The sequence below is a fragment of the Taudactylus pleione genome, unplaced genomic scaffold, assembly GCF_031769625.1.
Source record: "Taudactylus pleione unplaced genomic scaffold, aTauple2 ptg000370l, whole genome shotgun sequence".
Taxonomy (NCBI): Eukaryota; Metazoa; Chordata; class Amphibia; order Anura; family Myobatrachidae; genus Taudactylus; species Taudactylus pleione.
The window spans coordinates 7,778,378-7,793,087 of NW_028284771.1; the positions used below are offsets into that span (position 1 = coordinate 7,778,378).

The 14,710-nt window shown below is 42.5% G+C and overlaps 1 protein-coding gene across 5 annotated transcripts in view; it reads left to right on the forward strand.

Annotated features, from left to right (window-relative positions):
• KIAA0825 (KIAA0825 ortholog) overlaps positions 1-14,710 on the forward strand; it is a 473,150-nt gene that overhangs the window by 105,584 nt on the left and 352,856 nt on the right. For all 5 annotated transcript variants that reach the window (XM_088444682.1, XM_088444683.1, XM_088444681.1 and 2 more), the window contains one exon: positions 8,020-8,170. In XM_088444682.1, coding sequence (XP_088300808.1) covers positions 8,020-8,170 — 151 coding nt within the window. The remainder of the gene's footprint in view (positions 1-8,019; positions 8,171-14,710) is intronic.

A 14,710-nucleotide genomic window follows, 5' to 3' on the forward strand; every position in this document is an offset into this window, starting at 1 on the left:
TTATCCTGTGATGTAGTGATATTGCCGGTGGACGGGATGTCGGCCATCGATATACCGCCGCCGGAATCCCGCTGCCCGGCATAATGCACTGATATCCCAAATGAGATCGGGTTGTTGGCATCCCGAACCGCTGCAATCCCGAACCTACTTGGCCGGGTAAGTATGTGCTTGTTCCCGGGGAAGGGGGGGTTAGGTTTAGACACCCACGGGGGGAACTTAGGGTTAGGCACACCCCCGGGAGTGTTATGGTTAGGCTGCAGGGAGGGGGGGTTAGGGTTAGGCACCACTAGGGGGTTAGGGTTAGGCACCCCCCCCAGGAGACTTAGGTTTAGGGTGCGGGGAAGGGGGGTTAAGGTTAGGCACCCCAGGGGGGAGGTTAGGGTTAGGCACCACAAAAGGAGGGTTAGGGTGGGAGGGTAAGGGGAGGGATAGTGTTCTTACCTTCCCTCGTCTGGATTTTCACTCGTCGGGCTTCCGCGATCGGCCGCCGGTCATGCATACCCATTCCATCATCCTGATCTGTTGCTTTTGTAAATGCTTCAGAAATAGGGAACATTGATCCCTATGAGAAAATGTGTGCTCTTTGCAATCAATCATGAGGGATAACAGTGACACATTACAAGCATTGAAATTAGTTGCAGTGATTGCATCCAATAGCTGACCCTATCAACACCAAGCTGAGATTAAGTAATGCTAGTTATATGCATAGCACAGGAAATAGATGTAAACAAATTATTATGGAAATTAGAACAGTACGTGGGGCTGTACAATATGATGGTCATTGTACTATGTTATATGCTTGTCATGGAGCTGTATTGTATACTCGACACAAAGGGGCTCATGCACACAAAAAAACGTACTCAGCAGCACACAGTGTTACAACCCCTAAGCTTAGAGATGAAAAACACTAATGCAAAGGGGTGGGCACACATAGGGGCCTATTCATGATGTTAATTGTCCCCGATAATTAAAATTCTAACTCGCCGCGGATTCCGGAGCAATGCATCATTGCTCTGGTGCAGTGACAACTGATGTGAAAATCAATTTTCGGGGCAGTGAATCTTTTCACTGCTCTTTTTGGGAGCAGTGACAGGAGTGCACAAGCGTGACATACAGGTCACACATGCGCACAAGAGCCACGATGTGCGGCAGAAGGAGCCGAACAGGGGCTTAGGAATCCAAAAGGATCCCTCTTCGCAACCCGGATATCGGGAGCATTCGCCATCTGTTGATGGCGAATGCTCCCGCACTCAAGCTCCGAAAATATTATATTTTCGGAGCTTGATGAATACTATCCCCATACTAGTGTAAGGAGACAGTGGGCCATTCCGCGAGAGAAAGGTAAGCAGGAGATATCTGTGATAACGCCTGCTTTACCTTCGTGATGAGTGGCCCGAATACTTTAGTTTTACAATTGCAGGTGAAACTTTTCATTTTCACCTGCTTTTGTAAAAATTAAGTGATGATGAATAGGCCCCATAGACTGAGCACTGTAAGGATGCGTTCATGCAAAGGCTACCAGTTTAGACTTGGACACAGAGTCTTATGCGCCTACCAGGATGCTGATCTCTTGCTGGTGCTCGATCCTGGTGCAAAATATGCACGGATGATAATGATGACGATTGGAAGCTACTTCTATTGAACCCCTCTCACACATAGTGTAGAAATTATAGGTGTGGATATTAGATTATATGAAGTAATGGCATTCTACTGTATTTTCATTACATAATTGAAATTTGCATTTGGACTGCAGTATCTAAGAATATTCCCATTTTATTTTTAAAGGGGAAAACAAGCAATGTTGCAGTTATTTGATTTAATTTGTACTTATGTAGCTTTACCTGTATTTAATTGTATTTTATATATTAATATATATCAATAATTTAGTTATATTTCTATACTGTATATTTATAACACTGACCACACTTTATTACAGTATTATATTGTGATGAAATTGGGTAATGTGACTTTAGAGTTAATACTAAACCAATCAGTACACATATCTATGCTCTTTTGCTACCGGTGTGAACGGAACACAAATGTTACCTGGCATATGTGCTATTGTTACAGACTCGGCGTACACACGTATAGTAGTTGCAGCTTTTTTTGGGGTGCCTGTTTAAATAAAATACGTACAACTCTACATAAATAATACCCCTTTTCCACTGCCCAAAGAACCCAGGTTATTGCCGGGTCTACACGAGTCAGGCTGCAGTGGAAACAGCTCCCCAAAAAATAACCTGGATCAATTTTACCCGGCAATCCTACCCAGGTCTCGACCAGGGTTGAACACGAGTAAGACATGGGTTACATGGAAGTAGAAACAGACCCTACTCGCGTTAGGTGACCCGGGTAACATTTGTAGACGGTGATTGGAGCTTCTGAGGCCCTTTTGTGATCTCATCTTTGTGTGCCTCAAAAAAGTCATTTTTTAATGATCTCTATAGGGTTTTACAGGGCTGACCCAGGTTCCGTGGAAACGGGGCCGACCCGGGACTAACCCGAGTTGAAGTGCAGTGAAAACAGTGTCTGAAGCCGGGTCCGATTCAGGTTGGACCAGTGTTCAAAATCCCATCTTCGACACGGGATTTTGGTGGAAAAGGGGTTTAAATAACATCCCTTTCTACCTTCTTTTTTATTGTTACTATTGTCCATTTGTTTTCCTCTAGAGGTCAATAAGCCTTGGTAACATTGGGAGATTTTTGCCCTAAAATAGAATAAGATTATTATGGTAAAATTAAAATGAACCTTCAGACTTCAAATAGAGACACGGCCTGGATCTCAAGGCTGTGGTCACCAGCTAGTTATAAATCAGACCATGTAACATCCTCTTTCACTGGTACTATATACCAAGACAAATGCACTTGAACATTTCAACAGTGTTACAAAATTAAGGTGGTGGACCTAAAATATTTGAAAATCATCTTTACACAATCTTTTTATGTTTTGCTTATGAATTGCTCCAGACTCCTTCCTTTTGGGAATCCCAAATAAATATATAAATCAAATAAAACCTTTTCCTAATAAAAAACAGTAAGAAGGGTATTTTGCTAGTCCTATTCTAGGTACAGCAAGACCAGCTCTGGAGGGCACCTGGAAGATCCCTCACTCAACTATATCAAAAGATTTCCAACAACTGAGCCATGGAAAGCATCAGATTTTATCATATGACAAAACGGTATAACTTTACATGAGCATGGTTGCCATGAGACCATTTTACATTTCCTCCTTAGAACGGGCTTGGTTGGTTTCGATTGTGTCTTTTTGCACTGAGATGGTCCCCTATTACCCCCTCTGCAATTCACCCCTTTTGTTCACTTTGTTGATTTCCGGGGGCATCAATCCATCATTCAATTACATTTTTAAGAATGACATCTATAGTACTGTATATAAAATGCTAACACTGCTCCTCACCTCTATGGGGGGAATTCAGGTATGTTGTGTGCCAGGTGCCACTAGATGCCGCCCAATGGAGCAATTCAATTGTTGCTCCATTTGGGCGCACACAGCTACCAACTAGCTGGCGAGGAGAAATTACCGAAAAGGCACCGTTTCAGTGCTCAAATGGGACTCCTTACGGGCGTAACAATGTCCCAACATTTTGATGGGCTGCTAACTAGTTTATTATATTTTCTCTAGATATTACAATTTGCTCTTGTTGAGATATCTTTGTATTTAAAATTAAAAAGAAGTTGCTAAACAAAAGGATATCATAGTAATTTCTATTAGAAAATGATATATATACAAACAATACATAGAAGGCGCAATGCTGGTTGAATATTGTTGCTCAAAATTAGCAAAGTCCAATATTGTCCTTTTGGATAGAACTCTTCTCATTTTAAGGAAACTTCAGCACAGTTGATGGCACATTCCACACCCAAAAAATGGCCCAATGGCCTACTATTAGATTTAATCAATAGTAAATTTATTAAAACACTTTTCTGTCAACTTGACATAAAATATTAATACATAAAATTGCTTACACAGTTAAATTCCATTGGTTAGAACAGTGGAAGACAGCATAATAGTTGTCCTGCTGTTTGTCCCTTATAGGGTGAATTTCAAAGCAGGTTTCTCCCTTCTGACCAATGGGTTTTAAGAAACACAACCCAACGCGGTTTGTCCGCTAGGGCCCTCATTCAGAGCCACTCGCTAGCGGCAGTACGCTCGTTCCGAGCGATGTTCGCACATCTGCGCATGCGTACGGATCGTTATACGCATGCGCGAACCAGTCAGTGCGGCCGAAATTCATGTGCTCGCAATATAGCGAATGCCTGCTATTTTGAGTGACAGAATGAGGCGTATGTGGGTGGTAACAGGGGAAGGTGCTTGAAAATGGGGAGTGGAGATCCGAACGCAGGCGTGCTTAAAGGTCAAAATGGGCGTTTTATGGGTGTGCATAATTAATACAGCAGCGTCATTGACCATGTCACTGGGTTATTTTATAGCCAGAACTGCTCGCAAGATTGTGGTAGCAAAAACCAACCACAAGAATAGCGAGCAGTTCATACGCTGGTCGATGTACTCGATTAATAAATAGCGGACATGACGTATGGTGCGTGCGGCCAGGGGGCGTTTTTAACAAATAAACGAGCGTATGTTTTGCTCGCTCATTCAGACTTAGAGGTGTGAACAGACTGCAATTTGCGAACTGATCATTTGAATAGCCACCCCTTGTTTTTGAACGAACGACCGCAAATAGCGAACGGCTCTGAATCAGGCCCTAGGACTTCATCAGGGGTATAAACATCCAAATTGTATGTCATCCCATAGGAAGATGTTGGAATATTATCCCTAGGAGGAACCCAAATCCATATATGGTCCAATGAACAGCTGACGAATAATTGTCACAAATAGGACTTATTCAACTGAGGACAATTCTCAAACTGCGATGCACACTGATCCCAGGCTCTCACTGTAATATATATATATATATATATATATATATATATATATATATATATATATATATATATGTGGAGATGAAACAGTGGCGTCACAACCACCTGTAAAATAAAAATCAAAAACACCATTTAATTTGCGTTCTGTGTGATCTGATTAACATTAACAATAAAGGGCCTGGATCTGAGATGCATGCGATGTCGATGACGGGCGCAGTTGAGCGTTCTTTTGCTACTGCACATGCTCCGAACTCGCACTGTGCATGCCTCCAAAGCTGCAGTTGTAATTGAGACACACAATCTCAGAAATGTCTTGAAAATGTTTCAGACGTTCCTGGGCGGTGACTGGGATGTGGTTAAGCAGACGCACGGAGATGGTTTGTCTTATGGGTGTGTTATGGGAGTGTCGCTGATAGTGTTTGTGTACACAGGCACTTAATTGCTCACATTGGAGGCTATACAGAAAATCTGCACCTAGCATAGGGTTGGTGCAAGTTTTGGATGGTTCGACCGATGGTGATGTCTGAAGATGCACAAAGCAGTATTACAGCATCTTAAGATGCTCAAAATGGGCATCTCAGCCCGTGCACATTCCGTTGCATGCTTGTACACAAAGGGAAAGGCTTTTACTAGAATTGGCATATATTCACAGGCGCGACTATGGCAAATGATCAGCTTATCTGGGAGTCTTGCTTCAAGCTTGTCACTTAATATTGGATATCAAGTATTCCCCAGCAGGTGAAGGGGATGTAGTTAATTTACAGGGGGGCAGCAGAATCCCGACCTGGGACTAAAGATAGGCATCGAAATACCGAAGCCTATCTTTAGCCCAAGGAAGAAATCCCGACAGCCGGCATCCTGACCAAAGGTAAGCTACCCTTTTTAGCTGTGGTGGGGGTGGTAAAACCCCAAGACACCCCCTGGGGGACTTAGAGTTGACACCCCCTGGGAGGGTAAGGGTTATGCTAGGGGAAGGGGGGGTTAGTGTTAGGCACTCCCGGGGGGAGGTTATGGATAAGCATCCCCCCGGGAGGGTTAGGTTTAGGATGTGGGAAGGTGGGGTTAGGGTTAGGCACCCCTGAGGGGAGGTTAAGGTTAGGCACCACTAAGGGAGGGTTAGGGTCAGAGGGGGGAGAGGGGTAGGGTTAGGATACTTACCTCCCCTGTCGGCATCTTCTCCCTTCGGGCTAATGGCGTCGGGATATGAACCAGCGGCTATTCAGCCGCCGGGACTTCATGCCCATTCAAGGTGAAGGTATGAAATAGAAACCATATTCACATAGGGGCTGATTCTGAGTCTCAAGCAAAAGTGCACGCAGCAGCGTCTTTTGGCATTCTCCCGTCTGCGAGTTTATGCAAATGGCCTACAAACTCCTTCCCTTGTCCGTGCATGCTGTAAACTGATTGGTGCATTATTATACTCTACCATCGGTCGCACCATTGAAAAAGTTTCTCCACCTGACTACGGCCTCCTCTGTCTGCAGCTGAGCACCTGTAAATGCAGCCGCTAGCATTGACATGCCCGCGACTCTCCCATAATACGCCCACTGAGCGGCCCATCTTTGCATGCACTGGTAGTCACCGCCTAGGAGCACCCATCACTTTTCCGCCACCTTTCTGACTGTCTGAATCGATGGTAAGAGCACCTTTGTTTATACACTCTGTGTAGCGCATGCATCATAGGGGTATTCATACATGTTCGCAGTTTATGAGCAGTTACGAATATTCTCTCAACTATGTAAATATGCACATTTTGTGCGGATTGCATTTAGTTCTACAGTAAGTTGGGCCCATAGTGTAAATCGTACTGGTAACCACAAAAAGTTCTGACACTTCTATAAACCAGTATTGAATACTTGTATAACGCATACTATATCAAAAACTTACATATATTTGCAAATTCTCAGATATTTGAGATGCTCTCACAAAGCAGAAGTCTTTAGCACAGCACTTACATTCAGTAATAACAGTGACTCTCAACCAGCAGAAGTAGTTATGAAGACTTAGTAATGACTTAAGTGCTGATATTATTTAGCTTAAAGGACCACTTAAAAATATGAGCAGCTTTATTGTTACCTACGAATCTGCCCTCACTCGTTTTTGCTGCAGTCACGCCAAACTGCCCTGGTCCCATGTGACTCTGCTAGCGCCGGGAGTCTTCCTGCTGCTGCTTTTTTCCAAACCAAGTTTTGGTTTCAGTCTACATATCAAATGAATCAGCACAGTCTCCTGGTGCGTGCTAGTCGCATTGCTACTTACTGCAGATGAATTTTCAGCAAAAAAAAAAGACGACCGGTGCCCACAGAGTCTCACTTTACCTGGTGGCTCACTCATGCCAGGCATATCGCGCTGCATGGCGTATTGAGGCAAGTTGAGAAAGGACACATCTGTATGGAGAACCGGAGAAAATGGATGCAGGCTTGAAACAGCATATTAGTCATGAACAATAAATAGGGCAAAGATTATTTTACCCCCTACTAGATACAAGTCACCAAATCTTATTATGTACATTTTTAATAATGGTAATACAGGAATAATATATTGATTACAGTTTTCACCCTTATGGTGCATACACACATTCAGATTTGTCAGATGAACGATTGAATGATTTTACCAACGATGAACGGTTGAACGATTTCTGACAGTATTAAAATGAATGAAATCGTCAAAACCTGACTGCAAACACAGACGATGTCCGATATCGTTATCTGACATGCCGGAACGCGCATCGTTGGCAATGCATACCCTACATGTCAAGATATGAACGATTGAACGAATTTTACAATCGTTATCGTTCATATCTGACAACAAATCTGACCGTGTGTATGCAGCATAAGTACTATTAATTATGTTTCTTAATATTTACAAGACTGATCGCAGACAGGCATTCTGCCATTTCGGTGGGTATATATTTTTTCACTTACCGTTACAAGAGCGTAATACAGTAGATACACAGGACTAAAAACATTCATCTACTTAGGTGATTTTCATTTACAGTTCCCGAGGACATTGGTGACTGCTGTGTTCTGATGAAAACCACCTGTATTACTGTGTAGTATCGCAGCTTACCTCATTTACCTCACAAGTGTCTGCTCTTCTGATCATCTCATTTCCATAGGCCCTTGTTTCTAGCAGCTGTCCAGAGATACCAGGAATTCATCAGCAATCTCCAAGTCCAAGTTACAAATTACTGCATCAACATTTGTGCTACAAGCCTCTTTCATGATGCAGAGAGCCACCACTGGGAAGATAACAATGCTTTTTATGAGGTGAGAGTGTAAGGTCTACATTCTTCCATTATATGCAGTTATATTTCACTGTAATAGAAAATGTAAGGCATAAGCTCTATGACACTACTTCTTCCCAGGAGAGACATTTATTCTATGGACAGAAAGTTACCTGCTGGTTTAGAATATGTGTTTTAGCGAACAGCTAGAATATATATTGGAGTTGATGTCCCCCCCTCCCACCATAAATCATATATTGAGTCAGCAAATACACATGTTATCATAAATTTTACATGGGGATAATTTATTTCTTATATTGTACAATGGTTGTCAGTGAGGTTCTCAGAATTGCTAGTTATTTTTTATTATTTTTATAAGTGCACAATTGCTTAAAAAGAGCATGGGACTACTTGATACAGCATAGTTATACATTTTAGTATATGACATGGAAAGCAAATGTATAGTATGCTACCCACTGATCTGTAGGTAACTGTATACAGTATGGAATGCAGTCGGAATGGGTATGTAATACCGACAGTCGGGATGCCTGCTGTCAAATATACCGACAGCGGCACCCAATGGTCGGTATCCCTCCACCCTACTCCCCCTACTCCTCCCTTCTTGTAGCCCAACCCCAACCCTCCCCACCCCGCACCCTAACCCTCCCCGTTAGCGCCTAAACCTAAGTCTCCCCCCCTCAAGCCTAAACCTAATCCTCCCTCCATAGTGCCTAACCTTAACCTCCCCCCATAAAATCCTAACCCCGCTACGCTGCCTAAACCTAACACTCCCCCCTTCACCCCGCGGCTAACAGCTAAGATGCCCCAAACTTACCTCGTTCGGGATGGCGTCCTTCTGGATTCCAGCATCAGGATTAAGATAGGCGTTGGTATTTCGATGCCTATTTTAAGTCCCGTGTCGGACTTCCCCCGTCTTGATTTAGGGACCAGCGGCATCCCGGCTTCTGGTCTGCTAAATACATCCCATGCAGTCATTATGTTGACATTCAGAATGTCCACGTGGCCTGAATGCCAACATGATGCTGACATTCAGAATGTCGGCATTGTGAATGTCAACAGTCCATTAAATTCCCTGAATGTCAACATAGATAATGTTTGTATTTACAGAATTATTAAAACTTTTACCCACTATATGTTTCTCTGATTTAAAGAATTATGCTTCAATACTTGAAATTGGATTCTTAGTCAAATTTAATTTTAGTAAAGTTGATACCTACATTATGTATGAATTTATTTTCATAATAATAATTATACAGTAAATAGTTTTCATTTAGATCTTCAGTGAAATGTAAAGGTGGGGAGTGTTGAATCACAATGATTCCTTAATGCCTAATACTGTACCAATCAGTTGTGTTATGACAAGGCAAGGAGTTCTTAAATAACCCTATTTCTTAGTTTTGTAGTTTTCTGTTTCTAGAAGTTCATACAATATCACATATATCAAAAACAACCAAATTTAGCAAGTTAAAAGTCAGTCTCTCATTGTTTTTACTCCGGATTACAAGAACTTTGAAAGACACTTCATGTGCAGCTGCAAAAGCCATAAAGCATTGTCAGTGCCAGTTCTAGACGTTTTGGAGCTCAGGGCAAAAGTTTTAGTGCTCCACCCCCACAGTTTGTAAGTATGGAGGTGGCGGCAGACGAGAGAAAGCGGCAGATTAGACTATGCTGGTGGGGTGACTGCGGCCGCGCCCCCAGGCCACAGCGCCCGGGTGACCTCCCTGCTTGCCCCCTCCTGGAACCGCCACTGAGCACTGTGATGAAATAAGCAGTCACAAGGAATGCCATAGCAAAGGCAGACCAAGAGTTACCAGTGCTGCACAGTAAATTTTTATTAGAGTCACGAATCTTCCTATTAACAGAGGCCAAATAAATGTTCAAGCAGAAGACACATCTCAACACCAAGTGTTCAGAAGAGACTGTTAGAATCAGGCCTTTATGGTAGTACATTTGCTGCAAAGAGACCACTACTGAAGGAGAGAAATACTGTAAGAAGAGACTTGCTTGCACCAAGGCACATATCCAATGGACATCAGACCAGTGGATATCTGTTCTTGTGGTTGATGAGTCCAGATTTGAGAATTCTGGTCCCAAATGCCGTATATCTTCGTGCAATGCTGAGAAGGTGAATAGATGATATCTGGGTGTGTGAATCCCGCCGTGAAGCATGGGGGAGGAGGTGTGATGGTGCGGGATACTTTCTGGTGTTACTGTTGCAGATTTATGTAGAATCGAAGGCACATTGAAGCATGACTTCCACAGCATTCTGCATTCATAAACCTCCCCATCTGGTCTGCACTTAGGTGGGCTGTCATTTTTCTCTACAACAGGGCAGTGACCCTAAGCAAACCTCCAGGATGTGTAAAAACTATTTAGCAAAGAATGAGAGTTATGGAGTGACTAGGTCTCCACAGTTATTTAACTTAACCCAATAGAGATGGTTTGACCGGAGAGGGAAGAAAGAGCAGCCAGTATGTACTATTTGAAGGGCAAAGTTGTCTTTACACAAAGACTTCAGAGACAGCCAATGGCATATCACACTGATGTGTGTTATATGTATTCCGTCTCAAAACTGGGAGTTAGTCACTCTTAGCCTATCCAGCGCTGCTTTACCAATGTGGGCCATTCTGTCCCAGTGCACTGTCAATCCATTCCCTGAGGTTCATGGGTGCAGCTATGTTGTCTCTGATCAGGTGAGCACCAGTATCCCGTCTCTACCTATCTCCTGCACTCACATGACAACTTCATCCTATACCTGACAAGAGCGACTATTTAAGCCTGCACCTGACACTAGCACTTTATTGGAACATTGTGGTTCTTTACCTTCTAGTGATCTCACTCACTACTGACTAACCTACACTTCTGGAGTCCTGCAAGCTGCTGCTTCTGAGTCTATTCCATTAACTCTGCAGCACTGCCCTGTTTGCTGCTTCCATTCTGCATCTACCAGATCTTCAAGCATCGGTCTCAGTCCGGCTCAACTACTGTTGCTCTCACCGGTCTCACTCCGGTACAAGCCTGCAGTTCCACTCTGGCTGGCTGCTCCTCTCTCCGGTCCCACCCCGGTTCAAGCCTGCAGTTCCACTCCGGCTGACAGCTGCTTTTTCCGGTTTCAGTCTGGTTCAAGTTTACCGTTCCAGTATGGTTACTCTGCTGTTACCTCCAGTCCCATTCCGGTTCAAGTCTCTGCATCCACTGTAGCTACTCTGCTGTTACCTCCGGTCCCATTCCAGTTAAAGTCTCCAGCTACTCTACTGTTACCCCCGGTACCATTCCGATTCAAGTCTCCGGTTCCACTATGGCTACTCTGCTGTTACCTTCGGTCTCATTCCAGTTCAAGTCTACGGTTCCAGTTTGGTTTCTCATCTGCAACCTCCAGTTGGTTTAAATAGAAGTTTTTTATTTATTTTCATGTTTAGTGGTACATAAAAAGCAAGAGCAATATAGGCAATATTAGTGGAAACAATCTGTACCAGCAGGGTGTGCAGACAATTGGAGATCTGCAGGTGGATATTCTGTATCAGCATATTGATGTTACAAATAGCAAGACATGCTGTTGGCATGTTCCTGTGATTCTTGTGTTTATGGTAGGCAAGAGTTGACAATAAATGAAGAAATTATCCTCAAACACATTATTAGTTCTTTGATCTAATAAAATGCCAATCTGTCTTTAAAATAAGAGTAGCGAGTTGAAAATGATTACCAAATATCTGAGTAAATATGCCTGCCTAGACAGCAGTATCCTGTCTGAATAAATGGTTATTGTGTTACAATTGAGAAACTGCTTAGGTTTTATAGCACCTATTTTTGTGAAGTTGCTTGTGCCTATATACTCTGTGTAAAATAACATGGGAATAAAATAATGGGATCTGAATGAAATACTGGCGGCTCAAATCCCGATAGGGGCAACCCGATACTTCAAGATCCCGACAGGGGTGGTAAGTATGCTAACCCTACCCCTCTCACCCCCCCCCTAACCTTAACCCTCCCTTAGTGGTGCCTAACCCTAACCTTCCCACCTAGTGCCTAACCCTAACCTCCCCGAGAGGTGCCTAACCCCAAGTCCTCCAGGGGGTGCCTAAACCTTACCCCCGCGGCAAAGTCCTATGAAGCCCCGATTACCTTCGTTCAGGTTGCCGACTCAGGATTTCGGCGACGGGATAGGCGTCCAGATTTCGATGCCTATCTATAGACCGTGGTCGGGCTTCCACTGTCAGGATTACTACGACTGGCCGTCGGTAATCTCCCTGCATCCCTAAAATAATATGTGTCAATGATTTCTTTTACCCCCATCATTTTCTATAGGTTTTAGATATTAGCCTATGGGGCATATTCAATCATGGCAGATATATTGAAAAACCCTGTGGCGCTGGGCTTTTCCCGCAGCAGCATAGTTTTTCCTATTGGAAGAGAGAAATTAACGCAGCTTTTTCCCGCAGCTTTAGAGGACGTACAAATTTTTGTTAAATCGTTATTCTAAGGAAAAATTGTCAGGATTTGCAAGAGAATCCATGGACACCCCCCTCTGATGACTATTTAGGTAATTGAAAGTTTTCTGTTAGCCTAATTGGTCCAATAATTAGATCGCAGAGCAGCGCTGCAGTGCAGGTGTGAGGCATGCATGATTGCCCAGACACTGTCCTGCTGCTGCCTGCTCTGAGGGATATACCTGCTGCCTGGCCGTGGAAGGGAAGGAGCTTTAGCCCATTCCTGGGAAGAGGATGCTTACTGGGGCTGCAGCCACAGACAGACAATCGACGCTGACATTCACACAGGGGGGATATATTTTTGAACTTTATGAAAACCACTACAGCATTTTTATTGTTAACAATACACTGGTTTTAAATAAATTCACATTCCTGAAGAGTAGTGTAATCCTGTAAATCATATTAAATTAGGAAGATATTTTTGCTGTGTAATTCACTTTTGGACAACTGTCGAAACTGTTTGGCATCAAAGAACGGATTCCTGGATCATGCAGCCAATGCAACACCGGACCACTTCTATAACTGCGTTCCTAAATGATCTTTACAACTCCGTCTTCTGTGCAAATATTGTAAGTGTTGTTTTGTCAAATGGATAAATAATTGCCGGGGCAAAGATAATATTTTGGTGGTTTATGTGAAAAAGCCCAGATGTTAGTTTCCGGCTGTACAAGCTACAGTGAGTAAGATCTCACATCTGTTTCTCTTGCAGTCGCTTACAATAATGGCAGATGTTTGTTACAAGAAAGTAGTTTTAGAATAACAAAAGATAGGGGGTAAAAGTCAAATTGAGTGGGAGATTGAAGATAGGTTGTCATATTAAAAAAAAAAAATTGTCATGCTGCGTGAAATTTTGTGACTTTGTCTAGTCAATGGAAAGTATTTATGATGTATGTATTTGTTGTGGCTCATATTGTAGCAATGAGCTGAGCACTAGTATACTTGACAATAAGAATTTATTTTATAACATGGAGGACATTTGTTAGAACTTGTACTCTGCGATAATTTCCTTAATTTAGAGAAAAATGGTAGTTGTTGGGTGAAACACATTTAAAAGACAAAAATACAAAAACTTGCAATACAGAATGATTTTCCCCACTTTTACATTGCTTATTAACTTCTACAGGTTGAGTCTCCCATATCCAAATATTCCGAAATACGGAATATTTTTGGCATGACTGAGATAATGAAACCTTTGATTTTTGATGGTTCACTGTACACAAACTTTGTCTAAGGCACAAATTATTAAAAATATTGTATAAACTTACTTTCAGGCTGTGTGTATAAGGTGTATATGAAACATAAATGAATTTCATGTATGTACACAAACTTTGTTTGAGCCACAGAATTATTGAAAATATTGTATAAAATTACCTGCAGGCTGTGTGTATAAGGACTATATAACACATAAATGCATTCTGTGTGTATATTTGGGTCCCATTCCCAAGATATCTCATTATGATATGCAAATATTCTAAAATATGGAATATTCCGATATCCAAAATACCCCTGGTCCCAAGCACTTTGGATATCGGAGACTCAACCTGTATTTAGATTGCACACACATATAAAGCAGTGCTTTCACAGAGGAACTAAGAGTATCTGCCTCATAACTTACAGGCTAAATTATCCGCTATCCAAATACACACACATTGCCAGTAAAGCTACCAGTGTGTTTGTATCCCATAAAAGCCATAGCGCATGGAGGATGCATGGAGATCTATAGATTGTAAGCTTGCGAGCAGGGCCCTCTTACCTTTATGTCTGTCTCTTACAACCCAGTCTTGTTCTATTACTGTTGTTTCAAATTGTAAAGCGCAATGGAATATGCTGCGCTATATAAGAAACTGTTAATAAATTAAATAAATAAATAAATAAATGGAGTGGTAGGGTAAGGAGGTATGCTGACTGAGGTTTGCCTGGTTCTACATGGCGACAGTAGGCGTTAGAAAGACTTTGCCAGACCATGTTTTATTCCCATAGCATATCAACCTGTCGATTCTCCTCCAACACCCACAAAAGTAACTTTGGAAGAGATTAAACGCAAGGTTTAATTTTACCCAGGTCTCACACCCCAC